This window comes from Python bivittatus, unplaced genomic scaffold, assembly GCF_059951505.1.
Source record: "Python bivittatus isolate LINGU-HERP-01145 unplaced genomic scaffold, Pbiv_v1 ctg000610_np1212, whole genome shotgun sequence".
In the NCBI taxonomy this organism is placed as follows: Eukaryota; Metazoa; Chordata; class Lepidosauria; order Squamata; family Pythonidae; genus Python; species Python bivittatus.
In genome coordinates this window covers 3,066,568-3,083,676 of record NW_028277088.1, presented here as the reverse complement: position 1 = coordinate 3,083,676, position 17,109 = coordinate 3,066,568, and the positions used below count along the sequence as shown (strand labels likewise).

Sequence of the window (17,109 nt, the reverse complement as noted above, 5' to 3'; positions counted from 1 at the left end):
GACCTACCTTAAACCATCCGACGACTGGCTGAGGATTGCCTTCAATGATGGCATGGAACTTGGCCATTTCCCCACACCGAACCTGGACATCTTCAAGGGGCACCTGCATGTATGGTGGACCTAATAATAGAAAAGTATGAAGTGCAGTTGAACAGGTTCAATGGCTTTAAGAAGAATCATTCTTTTCAGGATAAATGAGAAGGGAAATCCTAAAAATTGGTACCGCAAGCTGGTTAAACCTCACTGTCTGAGTTCCCTTGCCCCTTCTTTTATTTTTTTCTCTTAATCACTCTCAAGCTTTTAGATAAGCTGCCATAAAACAATACATTACAGACCCTGGACTTTCCTGAGCTGCATTCTTCTGCTTTCTGGGTCTCCAACCTCATGCCCACCAGCCCATCTCATCTGAACATCTGGAGATTATTGTTGGCAATTCTGTGGACTGGAGTTCTATCTCAATATGGGCATTAGGAGAAGAACAGAACTGGATATCTGTGCACATCACCAACAGAGAAACAGCACAAGAGCCAGATTACAAGCAACTTTTTCTGAGTGTGTGTCTACATGAGGCCTTTGCGCCAATCCAGAATCACCTCTTATCTGAGCTCATTATGATATCTCTGTTCAGTAGCCAAACAGATTTATTTCTGGCCCAGCTGTGATGTATTTGAAATCTCAGCAAAGCTAGCCTTGTGTTTGAACTGCTACAGTTCTGCAGTTTATGGATGTGATGTTTTTTCATAATAGGAACTCTTACTTCAACTCATCTCCCTACAACTATTTCACAGAGTCTTTTCAGTGCAATAGAGGAGTAGAGGCTTAATGGCTGTGCTTCTGGTTGCAGGCACATGATATTGCCAAAGGTGAAGGAGCTATGAGTGAGTACAAAGTCACACAAGGCAGGTGATTTTTGGCAACATTGATGATGTTCTTGATGGCTTGAAATCCATGTTTGTGGAAGATACTTGTGTTTAGGGCCTCAAAATCCATGGTGGTTGAAATGGTGTTGTCAGGGAGATTGCCCGTGGAATTCAGTCTTCTTAGGAAATCTGTGATGTCTCATGTGTAATATGTAGTTCTCAGACTGATAAGAGATGGTTTTACAAGCGCCTAGCTGCAAGATCCCGTGCTATCAGTGAACAGACCCATCACTTTGCCGGTTCACAGTTCAGGTAGTTCTCAAGTTACGACTGCAATTGGGACTGGGATTGCCATCGCTAAGTGAAGCGGTCGTAAAGCACAATGTCACATGACCGCATCGCTTAGCCACAGCAATCCAGGCAGTCCTGGTTGTTGTCGTAACCTAAGATGGCCGGTAGTTAAGAGGAAAGTGGAGAGAGTCCCACATAAGGAGCATGGGGGGTGGGGGAGGCCCTGGGAGGCCCGGCAAAGGCTGCCCACAAGTTGGGAGAGGGGGTACTCTGTGCAGTGTGAGCTCAGAAAGAGGGCGCAGGGTGCATACGATTGCAGGGAGGCCAAGGAAAGAGGGCGTGGGGACTGTGCATGCATGTGTGCAAGGGCGCAAATGGCAATTATGTGACTGCCAAATGCTGAAACTGGTTGTGTGTGAGCTGGTTGCCAGGCACCCGAATTTTGCTCACGTGACCGCAGGGGCACTGCAATGGTTGAAACTTCGAGGACTGATCATAAGTCCCTTCGTTCAGCACCACTGGAACTTCAAATGGTTGCTGAACGAATGGTGTAATTTGAGGACTTCCTGTATATTAGTTTTAGATGAGAAATAACTTAGTTGCTGGAATTCTTGGAGCCCCATCCCTTTCTTCCCAATATATTTTGTACTTCCAAAAGAATGACTTTGGGTATAGGTTGAAGCCAGAGACCTGGGCATGTAATAGGCCAACAGACCATTGAAAGCAGGGCCTGACTGCAACCTTAATTTGTTCAATTCACAAGAAAGAGGTAAAAGCATTTGACTGATAGGGCTGTGTAGGTGTCTGGTACAAGGTGTTATGACATCATTTACATCATGACACCACTGCATTTTGCGGCATTAATTTTATGACAGCATGACACACTGCCTGTCCTCCTCCCTTCCCTTCTCTGCAGTTGTCAATGAGTTATTGAGTTAAGGAATAAACCATGTTCTAACTCAATGGGTTATTGAGTTTAGGAATAAACCACGGCAAATATTAAAATCTGAAAACAGAATTTAACATAGCTTGGGAAGCCTCGCTTCATTTTGATCAAAATGGGTTCATCTTGATGCCCAGTAAACAGAAAAGACTGTCTTACTTGTGGCACTCTTCACTCCTGTTTTATCGACACAGGGTCTCTCTGTCATGCCCTTAGCAGCTTCCCCTGCTAAATCCAAGATGTCCTTTGCTTTTTCATTCCTGAACCACTCCACTTCAGCCATCATTTGGAGGACACTTCATGATCGAAGTCAAAAAGAAAAGTCAGAATTACACCCAGGAATGATGAGAGAATAATCAAACTCTAGATACGTGCAACTTTTAGTAGCAGCCAGACCCAGGTAGACTTTACAACTACTTTAAAGTTCTTCCCACCCCTTCAGTCTCATGGAAATGCTCACAAAGAACCACCTTGCTATTGTATTGTACAGTACTAAACTGGGGAAGTCCACCACAAATATGGACACCCTGCTCATGAGCCAAGATGCTTTTTGACCCAGTAAAAGATGTGAAGAAAGGAGACAGGTGACTTTTGATGCAATGGCCGTTTGTTTGTTTTCCCACTGTAAGAATGTTTGAGGAACTCAAGGTGTGGCCATGTCCAAATATTCAGATGAATTGTGTAAGATTGTCTTGCTCAGATTGTATCACACTGAAATACAGGCCAGACGCTGAATGGAGGCACAAAACCACCCGAAGATGAAAGAAATTAGCCCACATTCTTCTTCCAGGCGTGCTGGATTTCCACAGGCACAGACCTTTAATGCTAATACACTTTTATTATTTTAACATTTAACAGTTCTCAATCTACAGAGCAATCTAGGCATGGAGTAAGAACTCTGTTTTTCCATCATGCAAATAGCTGTTTTATGCAAGAATTTTTGTGGGTGTTTTTATCGTGTGCCACTCAGAATTGTCATAGAGTTGGGCAGCCTTATAAATTTAAATAAATTAAATAAACTTACTTTGTAGGGGGAACAGTGCATTCATAAATGCTCTCATCTTGGAGAGTGGTGTCTGTTTGACTGGACAATGTGTCACTTTCCGCTTCAGTTTTATCAGTAGGCTCCTGAAGTTCAGCTAGCCGCAAAAATAGAAACAGATTAGGTGCTACTACAAATAGAGTGGCTAAGTTTTTGTCGTTGCTATCTCAACCATAAATGAAATACTATTTTTACCTTGATGCTGCTAATATTTTGTTCCTAGTTCTCTTTTGCTCTCTAATTTTAACTTTTTAAAAAAATGCACGTTTTTATTTTATTTCTATCTTGATTTCTCTTATATTTGCATTTTTATTGTGCTTTATTTCTTTTTCATTGCTTTCTGATCACATACCATCTTTACCAACAAATAGATTAAGTGGGCAGAGGTAAAACAAAGGGAAAACAAGGAGGCAATGGTGGAAACTAAACCTGCCTTTAAAAAACAGCAGGGATAAAAAATAAAATAACTTTGCAGCCCATCAAGTTTTATGGGGCTTTCTAATATATCAGGATACCGCCCCCCCCCCCCAGTAGTTGTAACTGAACAGGATAAATGGTCAGCAGGGAGGGAGGGAGGGAGGGAGGGAGGAAGGAAGGAAGGAAGGAAGGAAGGAAGGAAATTATGATTGGATTTTGTTTTTTTTTCTGTTCCCCATTTCATAAGAAATATTGTGTGTGTCATCTGCTATTTAGCTGTAATCACTACTATGCAAAGAAATAATGCCCATCATTGGTCCATCTACCATAATCAACTGTACATTTGGCAGAAAACCCAGCCCCCTGCCCCCAAATAAAGATAGAAGAGTAGAATGAAGGAGCAATACACCAACTGTTCTGTAGCAGTCAGTGCCTAATGGTGCAGAATGAATCTGACACCCATGTAATTGTGAGAGGAGATGGGAGAAAAATATTTCCTCTATTTAAAAAAAGAGCATTATAGTAGTGGATTTCCTCCACGGTAGAGCCCCACATCTGCATCTAAAGTGCTTCTGGACAGCCACAGGGGTTTCCCAATTTTCACGTTAGGTAGAATGACAATTCATTGGGTGCCCTGCCAAGTGGGATTCTATCCAGGGGCATCTGCAAGGTGTGGCCCAAAAAATCAAGATGGTGGCCACGACGATGGGATCAAAGCTTCTCCTGTTTTTATGACCATCATGTGCACAATACACATAAAAAAAAAAAAAGTGGGGCATTAATCATATCATCATGGCTGTCATCTTGACTTTTTAACCACATCCTGCAGATACTCTGATTCCATCCCATTCTCCAGGAAGTTTCAGAAAGAAGACTATCAGCTCATAAAAGGGAGAGTTCAAAACTCAATGAGGCAGGCCTATATGGAAGATCATCAACATAGGAAGAGCTCTGTCCCTAGTCTGGTCCAGCCATCAGCCAGACACCTCTTCCTCTATTTATTCCATGAAGCTGATTGCCAGAGACACAACCTAGGAGGTCATGAATAGCCACATGACGACTTATTAGCAGGCATGCAAAGCTATACCAACTGACAAACTTTTTCTGATGATGAATATTGAGTTAGATTGCGGATCCAACAAGTGCTGATTTCTCCACTTTGAAGGGACTCCAAGGATCTCAGGCAGAAAGAGTATTTTTCTGAGCCTTAGAAATGGATATGCTGCAGTCGTCTGAGATGGCAAAACTGACAGCTTTGATTAAAGAAAAGACATTGCGTGAGTTTAATGTTGATTGGAAACCTTTTTTGGACTTTTTTGCAGGAAACAGAAAAAAATGAAACTATATAGTATGGATTTGATGATTAGGAATAATATGGGTAAATAGAAATAATAAAAGTTACCTTGTAAACTTAGAGCAAGAGTTTCATGTATATTGCTACCTGTATCTGTTGTGAGGAGGGTCGGAAGTCAATTCTTTCCTTTTCTTTTCTTTTTTCTTTTCCATTCTTGTTTTCTACACTTTTGACCTCGACTACTCTTTTTTTCCTAATCTTCCTTTCTTCTTTTTACGTTCTTTAATATTAGTTCTTGTTAGTTCTTGTTTCTTTTTTTTTAATTAATAAAGTTATTTAAAAAAAAAAGAAAAAGAAGTGGATATGCCTGGGATAGAAGTCGAGCCTCTTCACGTGTACTATTCTAAGCTCCTTTTGAGCTGTGGAGCCTCCATCTGCAAAATGATCCAAGATTTTAATTTGTAATCGCAGGGGTAGAATGTTATTGTTTGGTTTAGACTTACTGAAACATGGCCTTCTTTTGTTATAACAAGAGCACGTGTTACAAAAAAGGGAACTTTCAACATTTCAGTTCAATATAGTAGGACTTATAAGCTGATCTAGATGTAGATTTGGAGGGTTTACTTATGAATTATGAAGTCTGGCTTTCCAGCTGTATTGAGAAGCAGATCATGTTTCCCACCATGATGGTTTAATAGAACTTGAGTAGATCCCCAGACCAACATGGAGATGGGATTGTATCTTTTTCTACGCCCAAGGGCAATAGGTTAGCTCGCCCTTGGGTGTAGAGTGCTTTGCTATTCTATTCTTGACACCTTGTTCCCTCCCTCCCTCCCTCCCTCCCATAATTCCTCTCCCGTTATTATTTCATCTTTCTTGAAGGTCATAAAGGAAGTTGAACGCGAACTGAAAGATCAGCACATTTGGTAATTTTGTGAGGAACCCTGGGATCCATCTTTCTATTAGTGCTTGGTTTGTGGGACTAGAGTGCATGTGCATTTTTTAAAATCTCGGACAGAATAGCAGTCCATTAGCTGGGTGGATTGTACAATGGGGATTTCAGCCATGCAAAACTGGACAAATCTTGAAAAATAACACTCCTTGAACATGCTCAGAGGAACAGCTCTACAAGGAGACCTCAACTTGAAAGGGATTTTCCACTACAAAAGCAACATACCAGGACAACTCCAGAGGTACATCTCGTATACGTGTACTGGGGTGAAAGATGTGTGGGTGTGGGTGTAACTATGCTAGAATGAAAAGCACTCTTGGTTTCAGTTTTGATCAAGAGGTTTTGAAGTTTTCCATTAAGATAAATAGTATCCATACTCACCATCAACAACAGAAGTAAATAAATAGGCAAACACAGCATATTCCCTGGAGTAACCTTTTTGAAGAACTCACTTCTCAGGGCAGTTCAGTATAGAAATGAAGAGAAGCCTATTGGTAAGGAAGCCTGCAGAGGGATCCACAGGGTGGATCAAAAAAGTCAAGATGGTGACTTTTTTGATCTCACACATAAAAAACAGGCAGAGCTTCAATTGTGGCATTGTGGCCACCCTTCTGACCTTTTTACCACTTCTGCAAATATCTCTGAAAGCCTAGATGAGTGATTACAGGCAGCTTGGGTAAGGGAAAGAAAAACCATAACCTCTAGGACATGTACAATTACGTTGCAGTCAAATATATACGGCATGAAAAGCAGATGTCCAACCTTGACCATGGGTTAAATTTTGCATTATCTGCAATCTCTGGCCCTAAAGAATCCAGCCCCGGCCCAGAGTGGCCACAGGCATATGGAGAGGCGTCTTTGAAATAATGGTGATTCGTACAGGTAGTTAAGAGTTACGACATACATCCCAGATGCCTGTGGGCTGTCAACAAACATTTCTGAGTCACTCCCATGTTAGCGTAGTGCTTAATCAAGGAACTCAATATTGTAATGGGTTTTTACTAGCTTTATGCAAATAAAACACACAACATTATTCTATTTACATTTTGAATTCTGCTTTCATTTTCATGTTTATTCCCACCAACAGAGTAATTAGCTCTCTTTTGCCTATGCATGGATTCAGAAAGGCAAGCATCAAGACTAATGTTGTGATCAACAGACATGAAACTAGTAGTGGCAATAAATAAATAATGGGACTGTTTAAATGAAGTTTGCCCAAGGTCACAACTAACAAATGCAGAATGCAGAGGCGCTGGCAGTTACGTGTGCCCCTAGATCACACCTCTCCTTCGCAGGTTGCATCGGCCGCTGGTTTGCTTCCGGGTCCAATTCAAGGTGCTGGTTTTGACCCTTCCAGCCCTTCATGGCATGGGGCCGGTTATCTGAGGGACCGCCTCTCCTCGATCACATCAGCCCGTCCCATTAGACCCAGCAGGGAAGGCGTGCTATGCGTTCCATCGGCCAGGGACTTGCATTTGGAGGGTCCCAAGAGGTGGGCCTTCTCTGCCGTGGCTCCCTCCTCGTGGAACATTCTCCCCGCTGGGGGGAGGCTCGCCCTTCCCTGCTGTCCTTCAGGACGTCCCTCAAGGGCTGGGGGTCTTTGGGAACCGGAGCCGTTCTTAGATGGCTCCACCGTAACTGATACTCCGCTCTCTCCATGGAGTGTGTCTATTTTACAATTTAAAACTTTCAGACTTTTTGATCAGGTTGCATTTTAATCATCACTTTTTTATCTTTTACAATGCTTGTTTTTATCCGTTATTTTATTTAATTGTCATATGCCGCCCAGAGTCGCTTTGTGTGAGATAGGCGGCTATACAAATGTGACATATAAATAAATAAATAACAAATGCCCAGCCTTCTACAATAGGCTGTGCCTGATGCTGTGATGTTTAGTTCATGAAAATAATGGAGTCAACATTTGGCTGCACAGCTACTCTTAAAATGAAAATTTACATGGATTAGCTGTATAAAGCTGTTTTTAGATGATGCCTTGATTGCCCATTGACTTTTGCTTGAAAATGAAAAAAATGAAATTATAATATATGGTTTTGATGATTAGAAAAAAAATAGATTATAGGGAAAAAATGTAACTATAGAGTAAGAAGTTAATTTACATTTTTATAACTGCTGTAAAAGAAAATCAGAAGTAATTTCTTTATATTTTTCTTTCTTTTTTGCACTTTTATCTGTTCTTTTCTTCTTTCTTTCCTTTTTCTTCCTTTTTTTATTCTAAATACTAGTTCTCATTATTTATCTCATTTTTATCTTTCATCTTAAGATTTTAATAATGATATGTAATAGAAACTAGTAGTGGCATGAACCTCTAAGCTCCTGCAGAGCCTCTTCATCTCCTTATCTTCATGTTCAAATGAGGATGCAACCGAATTCTCCTGGCATGGCCTCAGTTGCATGCGTTCAATACGGAGAGAAAAAGCTAAGCATCAGTTCAACTCACATCCCATCACTGAATTCACAGAGCTATGGCTTTTACCATTTGGCCCAGCTTTCCAGTGCTAGAACCTACCCACTGTTTGTTTTCATCTGACCTCTTTGACCCTCTCTCTTTTTGTATTAGACTAGATCAAGAGAAGATCTGTTTTGTCTTTCTAAAGTCCTCTACGCTTTAGGAGAGCTACTATTCTGAAAATGAAAATGCTACACCATCTAAATTTTATTACAGCAATTATGCAGATTATGCAGTTCCAGCATGCATCTGATAAAGCACTTTAGGCACATTTCTGTTCCCTGATTAGTGATTCTGGCTTTGGTAATTGCAATGGGCAGGGACTAGGCAAAGATTAGAGTAACAGGAGAATGGGAACAGGAACTAACTGGGCATCAGATTCAGTCTGACTGAAAGGATGTTATCAAAGGAAGTGTCTTGGGATCTTACACAAAGCCTCCACATACTGGCAAATCTACTAAGCCCTAGATGAATCCCTATTTTATACTGGTGGGGCACACTCAATATGGTGAACCCTAAGTGCAAATTTCATACTATATCTACGCTCACAAAAACCAACTGTGATATGGCTTAACATGGTGCCTGATTCAGACAAAATGCTAAAATAATGGTTGGTCTCCTACAAGTGGAATCACAAGCTACTCAACTTTACTTTAGCTCAGTTTAGCTAAGGTGGGCCTGGTGGGAGATCAAATTCATGGAACATATTCATGGCCGCAAGCAGACTGCAAGGCTAGAGAGCTGCTGAAGCAGAGGAGGAGGCCTAAGTGTAAGATGTAATGATCAGGAATGGGAAAATCCAGCTATACTAAGCAGAAAAAGGATGGACAGATGGTCAACATTACAAGAGAATCTGCAGTTATTCTATTTCTTCTCTTTCTTAACAGATTTTATTATTTCTGGAATGGAAAAAAAAGATAACAGGATTTGTGGGAAAACAAAGAAGGGTTGCCAGCCAAAGACCTCCTTTGAAGCCCTGAAGTCTTGGTTATTCTCAGTTCCATCTTTGGCACTTCATCTCAGTTGGACCTGCTTCGGTTGCCTTCACACCAGGTGAGTCTTTGGGGAGTTGGCAGGGGTCAGAAAAGTCAAGATGTCTGTCAAAACCATGTGCTCAGCGTCCCTCTCCCTTTTTACCTCCTCCAATGATCCTGCTTCACACTGTACACTCTGCTATAGTTTCCTAAAGTTGCATCCATAAATACACAACTGCATAAGCCATTTCATACATACCTGTGTCCAATTACATCCTTATTGTTTTTGCCGATATGCAAATACTTTCCCCAACTAGATGGCTTGCAAGCCAACCGCTTTCCGGATCTTCTCAGCAAAGCCATTCAAAACAGCCTTTGTTGGATTAACTTAAAACATGTATTCTCATAACCAAGAACTTGCATACATTCTTTCCCACACTCATTTACACACACACACACACACACACACAATGTGCAGAGGAGCGCATTATCCAAAATTCCAAAACTTCAGCACTGGTTCATTCCCGTAAAACTGTTTAGCCAATGCCCTGGTCGAACGGGCAGTATTTGTCACCTAAGATCAGTATGCAAGGCTCTGTAGATCCATTTATCAGCTATGTGAAAACACGCGCAGTCCATCCTGTTTGAGAAGATGAAAAACAATGGATCCCCTCAGTGTCCTTTGTTGGACAAACATTGCACTACGGGATTTGAAACAAGAAAGTAAAGGAATAAAATGGATCGGTGAAAGGCTGCAACAGAGGCATACATTCTGCAACGTAACATATAAATTGACTGAATAAATAATTATATACAAGAGAGATGGTGAGAGATGTGGCCATACACCCAAAAGGACCCCCGAGTTCCCATTTCCTTTCTCAACTGCTTTTGCCTTATATTTCTTTCTTGTAATGGCCTGTTTTTCTCTTCTCTCTATAGCATGTCAGAGTTCAAAGCTCACTCAGGGAAATCTGGCACCTTGAGAATTTTTGAGATTTGGGGCTAAGGTTAGCCATCATCTTCCAGATGCTGGTGAAATAAAATTAGGATGGATGTGGGAACATCAGAAAGCTGCAGTTAAATCCAGAAGAGTCCCACAGTATATTGGTCTAGGATGTGAGAACAGAGGGGTTAGTGGTCAAAGGTGCTGGACTGGGTGCAGGGCGACCTGGGTTCTACTCCTGCATTAGGCATGGAAGCCGGCTGGGGGGCTGGGGGGCTTCAGACCAATACCAAAGGCCAGTGTGCAGAAGATGCTGGACCAGCAGTGGAGAGACCCAAGTTCTAGATTACCCTCAGCCATAGTGGTAGCCTGGAGGACTATGTGCCAATCCCTCTCTCTCAGTCCAAGAGACAGGGTGGGCTAGTGGGGAAGGTGCCAGCCTAGAAATAGGGAGACTCGTCCCCTCCCCCCCTCCCCCGGAAACTCCCTGGGGGACTTAGGGTCAGTTCCTCTCCCTCAGCCTAAGACTGGGAAGTAGAAAAACATTCCAGAAGGGGGGGGGGGAATCAAAATCTGCAACATGTTGGGTGCAGCATCACAATCGAAGCTCTGTCTTCTTTGCATGTGTGCAGATTTTAACATACACATATCCCATGGATGCCTATGGTAGTATGGCAAGTTAGCCTTGGACAAGAAATATATATACTTACTGATACACAGTTGTGAATGGGATGGAAGAAAGATTGTAAACAAGGAAGCCACTGAACAAAAGTCTTAACAATTGTTATTTAACTCATTCTTACTGAATTGTTTTAAAAGACTTATATGTCCATCCATCTTATAGACAATAACCCTGGGTAGCTCACTGAAAGATCAGTAAGACAGAAACAGTTAGACAATGCTATATTAACATCAACACTACACTACCCTCCACAGTGACCCAATAACAACACTTCCACAAACAGTTGCATCTTACATTTGTTGGGCTCAATTCTCACCCTAACCTAACAGCTGGGGGAACAGCCAGGCCTTCCCAACCCTCTAGAAGGCTAATAGAGTTGGGGCCATTTGGATCTCAGAGGGGAGGTTGTTCAGCTGCGCAGGAGGAGTTATGGAAAAGGTGTGCTTCCTAGGTTCCAGCAGATGATAACATTTACGGGAAGGGGCTTGGAGTGTGTCCACCCTATCTAGCCTGGTGGGACAGGAAGCTACCCTCAGGGAAAGGCAGTTCCTCAAATAACCTGGCCCTGGGACATTCTGGGTTTTAAAGGTGATAGCTAGCATCTTGAATTGTACCCAGAAACTGAAGGGAACTGCAGGGCACCCAGAACTATACGCACCACTGCATTCGGGACCAGTTCTAACTTTCAGATGGTCTTCAAAGTCAGCCCCATGTAGAGTGCATTGCAGCAATCCAATTGGGAAGTAATCAGGGCATGAGCGACTGTGTGCATAAACATGTGAGCTGTACCCAGGAATTGTTTTGTGAATGACCATGTCAGTACATATAGCTTTTTGTGAATTTTGTACATTCTATACATTTCATTGGCAAAATCCTGTTTGCAATCCAACTTGTTCTCATTTATTTTTCCACAAAAGCCTGGAGTAGAATAACATTTGTTATTGGTTAAGGTCACTTTTGACAGTGCCAGGAAGGATGAGCTACCTTGTAGGCAATCATTTCCCCAGTAATTTTTGATGTCAACTCCATGCTTGAAAATTGTGGCAATGAGAAATTTTGGAAACTGGCTTGGATGATCCTCTGAAACGGAAGAACTTATAGAAGAAATTCTGAACTTGCAACTTGAACTGATGCTAGGTATTGAGGAACTTGCCAACTATCCTACTGTTTCATGTGCATCTTTCCGACTGCATTTTCCCCTCTAAAGAGACACAGAAAATACATTTGGTGCATAGCCAAAATGGCAGCTATCCAAGAAAACAACTAAAAGGCTCAAAACTAGTATGAGGAAACCACATGAAACCATGACACAAGAAAGGGAATATGATGGTATTGGTTGTTTATTGATAGAAAATTGAGTGTCTAAGAGCATGGTTCCAATTTGCATTTTATCTTGAATTTGTTTAGTCTCTGAAACAATCTGTTCTCTACTTTGACTATACCTCCTTTCCCACAAGAATATCTAATCAAGCTGGTTCATTTACACTAAGGTTATTGCAATACAAGATCTTGTTTCCTTTTATAAGAAACCCCAACATTTATCTACAGATTGTAAATCACATACCATATGCTTTTTTAAACTCTAGGAAGAGATTTTTCCTAGGACGTACCATAACATTTCAAAATGTTGTTTCTTTTTTCTTCTTTTAAGTACCAAATATCTAGTTGTTGACAGTGCAAAGTATTAATCGATCAAGAGAAATTTAAATATTTCTTTCAAGAAGCAGTTGCCTTGTTAGCTATTGCTCAGCAAAATCAAATAAATGAACGTTTCTTCATCTGTTTATAGAGCTTCCTTAAAAATTCTGTGTTTTTACAAAGTCCAGTGTTTTGTGTTTCTAATCGTGGGCCAACTGATCAAATAATCTTCAGCGAAGAGGTGGTTGCATATCTTAAAATATCGGTAACTATCAAATTTAAAAATGTACAGGGCAAGACACACCATTATATAACCACGTACAGAATAATCTAGAGGATTTATGAAAAATGAATGGGATTGTTTAAATGAAGTTTGCCCAAGATCACAAGTACAAATGCCCAGCCTTTTACAATACCTGATGGTGTGATGTTTAGTTCATGAAAATAATGGAATCGACATTTGGCTGCACAGCTCAAATGCTACTCTTAAAATGAAAATTTACGTGGATTATCTTTAAAGCTGTTTTTAGACGATGCCTTGATAATGTTTTGCACTGTAGCTACTTGGGGAACTTAAGGAAACAAAGCCACATGCAAGTAATAATAATTTTATTATTTTGTATTATTCAGAGAACAGACTTGTAATGTTTCAAAGCAGCTCTTCATGTCCAGATTTGATTTTGGGGAGCGGGGGGGGGCTTGTCTGCATTAACATTGCAGGTTGGAGATCTTCATTCATTGTAATTTCACAGCTGTTGAAAACAGCATGTAAGATAAAACGAGTGGAATTTGTTCAAAAAGAGGAACGTTTGTCTCTTCCTTATTCAGAGGGGAATAAATGTTCCACAGGACACATGAAGAGGGGTAATTACTCCTGAATGGCCATTACATAAAAATTTGAATATTTAAGGTACTTAGCATGATTTCCATATATGGCTTCTGCTTGAATAGAGTTGAAAGAGACCTAAGAGGTCATCAAGTTCAACCCCCTGCACACTGCAGGATGCACTACACCATCCTTGTGAATATTGTCATTGGTTTGTCATTGTCATCCCAATGGCAAACCTAAATAGGCAAACATTCATGCCATAATGAGAATAACAAATGTTGGACAAAATTCAGAAGGAACCCGTCTTTGGCTGGAGAAGATCTTCTTAGCAAGGTCCCTTCAGAATGCTCCTTAGTAATGTTACATTCTCCATTTATGCTCCAGATAAAGAGCCTAATGCATCAATTATGTATGAATAATGAAGAAGTATCCATCGATGCATTTAATCTCATCCGTAAATTCAAATGGTTTGGTATTGTTTTATCTATGTTAAGAAATTGCCCAACTGGATGGTATTTTAAGGACAATGCAGAAAGATTGCAAACTAAATGATTATCACAAATAATCATTGTTTGTGATAACCAGCTAGGAGCTCATTAAAAAAAAATGTATTTATCCATGGCAATTTTCATTTTAATAAAGGAAGAATATAAAGAAGTATTGGAGAGAACAAAGTATTCTACCAACACTTTGGCACAAACCCTGGTATTTTGGAATTGCCAAGAAATTATCAAAATACAATCCAGAAGCCCCTTAAATGGGTTTATTGTCTGTATTTAAGCCATGGTAGTATCACTTCTGTCAGTGGGATTAAGATGGATTCAGAGAAATAACTCTTGTGACTCCTACTCTAGATTATGTATCATTAAATATGTATGGAGTTGAAGAAGAAATTGTTAGAATTGTTACTGTTAGAAGGCACTGACAAAAACTGATTGTCTTTTTGTAAGGTTAAAAATATTTGGCAGTTTCAAATCACCATTTTAAGGGAAAATGACAATTATTTAGATCTCGTCTCACTAATTATGCTCTAGATCTACCTTACCTGCACCTCAATGCCTTACAATGGAATGGTGTGCTTTTTTATAAAAAAAATACAAATCAAAGATTACATTCTATATGCTGAACTGACAGAAGTGTTCCCTTTAGGATTGCAAAAGATCCATCTCTAATTTTATTGTACATTATTTTCTTGGATTTTTTATTTTAGGTTCTTCATTATGATTCTCCTCTCCATTTTCCTCCCATAAAGGCGCTGGTGTTGCTTATAACGATGGTAACATTTGCTTGTTTTTTAAATAGTTTATAGAGGTTAAGAGATCTTGAATTAATTTCTCATTAACTTTGGGAAGGATCATCCTTCTTGATGCAAAACGTGACCGTTTCTCCAACTGTGCTGTAGCTTCGGGTGGAAACCTCTGTTTTGAAATTGGATGGTCTGCTGTCTGTGGATAACTGGACTTCTGTACAGAAAGATGGTGTCAGTTTGAATGAAGCCCCAGTAAAAGTATGTGTAGCTGGTGTTGCTGCTGCTGTTCTATGAGACTCACCAATATGGAAAGAAACGTTAGAGGGATCCCTAGGCTGCATTTCAGTCACTCTGGATGCTGACATAAAGATACCGCCAGGGTGATGCCCTTCAAATTTGCTAAAAAAGGTTTGCCTGGGCTTAGAAACCACAGGTCTTCCAACATTCAGTAATACTGGCTTCCCAATGGTGGGTTTGTTTATTTCAGTCTGAAGAACAGCTATTTCATAAGGTTTATCTTCTTCAGAATTAAGACGGCCACATTTGTATGTCTCTCCTTCTTCAGGGACATAATCTTCAAGGTCCTCTAAAGTTAATGCTTTCCCATTACGAGTAAGGATTTTGACTTCTCGGTTCCCAAGATCAGATAGTTCTCCCTGATCTGGTTCATCTATTATAATTTTTTTCTCTGGAAGGGCCTCATCTTGTGCAGAGGCTAAGGAGTCCTCAACAGCATAATCCTCAACATGGTCGAGCCGAATGCCCATCCCAGATGTTTCAAATGTTTCACTCACACAGGAAGCCTCAGATGAGTCAGTCTGGCTGCTGGATTCATGAAGATGTGTCCTTCCTTCTAGCTCCACAGAATAGCTTTCCTTTTTGTTGCCCGCTGGTCCTCCTTTGTAGTTATCTCCAGAAGCTTCAACACCTTGGGACATAGAAGATTCAGCCTGCTCAACTTCTTTATTATTTGAATTATTCGTGTTTGGATCATCTTCAGAAGAATGCTTGGGTCTCGTGCCAGGCCGAGCATAACCTGATGCAAATTCATCCTTTTCTGATCTCACAGGAGATGCACCTCTCTTCCTTGGAATCTGGGTTGGCTTCTTAACATTGAATTCAATTATTTCTTCCACTTCAACCCATTTAGGCTGCTGTTCTTCCAGGGTGGTTTCTACAGTGATACTCCGGGCTGCCACCCCTTGCCTCTCTTCAGGGTCAGTCACAAAAAGAGTAGGAATAGCAGCCTTCCCCATTGCCTCAGTGTCATGCCTGGGACCAGGTTGCCTAATCTTGCTCACATAAATTGGCTCAGATGTTGCAAACTCTGATCCTGGAGAGCGAGAAGGAGCATAGCCTGTAGATGGACGGGCAGGCGATACCTTTTGCTTTGTCCTCGGGTTTTTCACGACCGTGGTGATTGTTTCCTCTCTGATGGTGAAAATGTTGGAGATTGGGTTTGGGTAAGAAATAAAGTATTCCCTGTCTCTTTCCCAAACCTTGGGGATGCACACTGCATCACATGTTAATGCAAAAATAAGCACAGCAGTGTTAGTCTTGTGAGCTTTTGGCATGTGCAGAAATTACTATTTGAAAGGGGTTTCTTCATCCATATAAACAGACACCAGCATCTCTGTCTCCATTTCAGAAACAGATTCCCTCAATTCTTTTAAGCTCTCTGACTTTCTTCAATGTGCAAAAATAAACCAATCCCTCACAGATGAACTATTTCAACAGACTATTTTTACAAACTGGAGGCAGGGAGAAGGAGCAACATTATTATTCCTCAAATTTCATGCAGGCCATGTGGCAATAGGGTTCAGTAGATAAGCCGAGGACACCTTGCTGTAATCTCAAGAACTACTAGTAGCTTCTAATATATACATCCAAGCATACAGTCGTATTACTGGGAAATAGCTTTGTGTTTTTATGATTTAAACACAGTGATTTTGCTCACAGATTATTACTCGAGATATTCTTAATAAAAAGGTAGCATCTCTTTTGTAATCAAAGGTATACTTATTTAAGAAGGTAGTATTTGCATTGGCAAGGAAGAATGTAAGATTGGAATATGGAATATAGAATAGCTTAGTTAGAAGCAGCAAAGAAAAAAAAATCAAGCCAAGGATTGAGAGGTTAAAACAGTCCTAGCAGAAGGCTAGTTGAGTTGCAATAAAGATACCTCTTTTGGTAATTTCTCTTGGTTTGGTTGGTGAAGAAGTCAATAACCCAGACCTGATCTTCCCCCATCTTAATCCTAATGTGAATCTTCAAGTTATTTTGTCACAAATTATTATTCTAATTCCATGTTAAATTTGATCTTTCCAAAATTAATCCATTTCCAGAATTATCCATTCATTAATTTTTCAGCAGCTTTCATTTTTATTCAGATTTTTTCCAGATTGAGGTCAGAGCTACCGTTTGTGACTGCTTTCATCATCTGAATTCTGAGGTACCATTTAAAGACAAATGCTTTGGGTCTGACAAATTGCTTCAGACCTGACTACTGGACCAAATGCCTATCCCAT

General features: G+C 40.6%; 1 protein-coding gene and 1 long non-coding RNA gene across 3 annotated transcripts in view; one reads left to right on the top strand and one right to left on the bottom strand.

Annotated features, from left to right (window-relative positions):
* OBSCN (obscurin, cytoskeletal calmodulin and titin-interacting RhoGEF) overlaps window positions 1-17,109 on the bottom strand; it is a 220,370-nt gene that overhangs the window by 46,108 nt on the left and 157,153 nt on the right. The window contains exons 89-91 of the mRNA XM_088150514.1: window positions 3,119-3,233; window positions 2,254-2,390; window positions 8-120 (exon numbers count right to left, since the gene is read on the bottom strand). Coding sequence (XP_088006640.1) covers window positions 8-120; window positions 2,254-2,390; window positions 3,119-3,233 — 365 coding nt within the window. The remainder of the gene's footprint in view (window positions 1-7; window positions 121-2,253; window positions 2,391-3,118; window positions 3,234-17,109) is intronic.
* Window positions 4,508-11,924, top strand: LOC148214552 (uncharacterized). 2 transcript variants are annotated; one of them, XR_015797740.1, is made up of 3 exons: window positions 4,508-4,830; window positions 9,154-9,319; window positions 11,816-11,924. It is a non-coding gene; the product is annotated as an uncharacterized LOC148214552 (long non-coding RNA). The 2 variants fall into 2 exon arrangements; XR_015797741.1 differs by having other exon boundaries at window positions 4,508-6,040.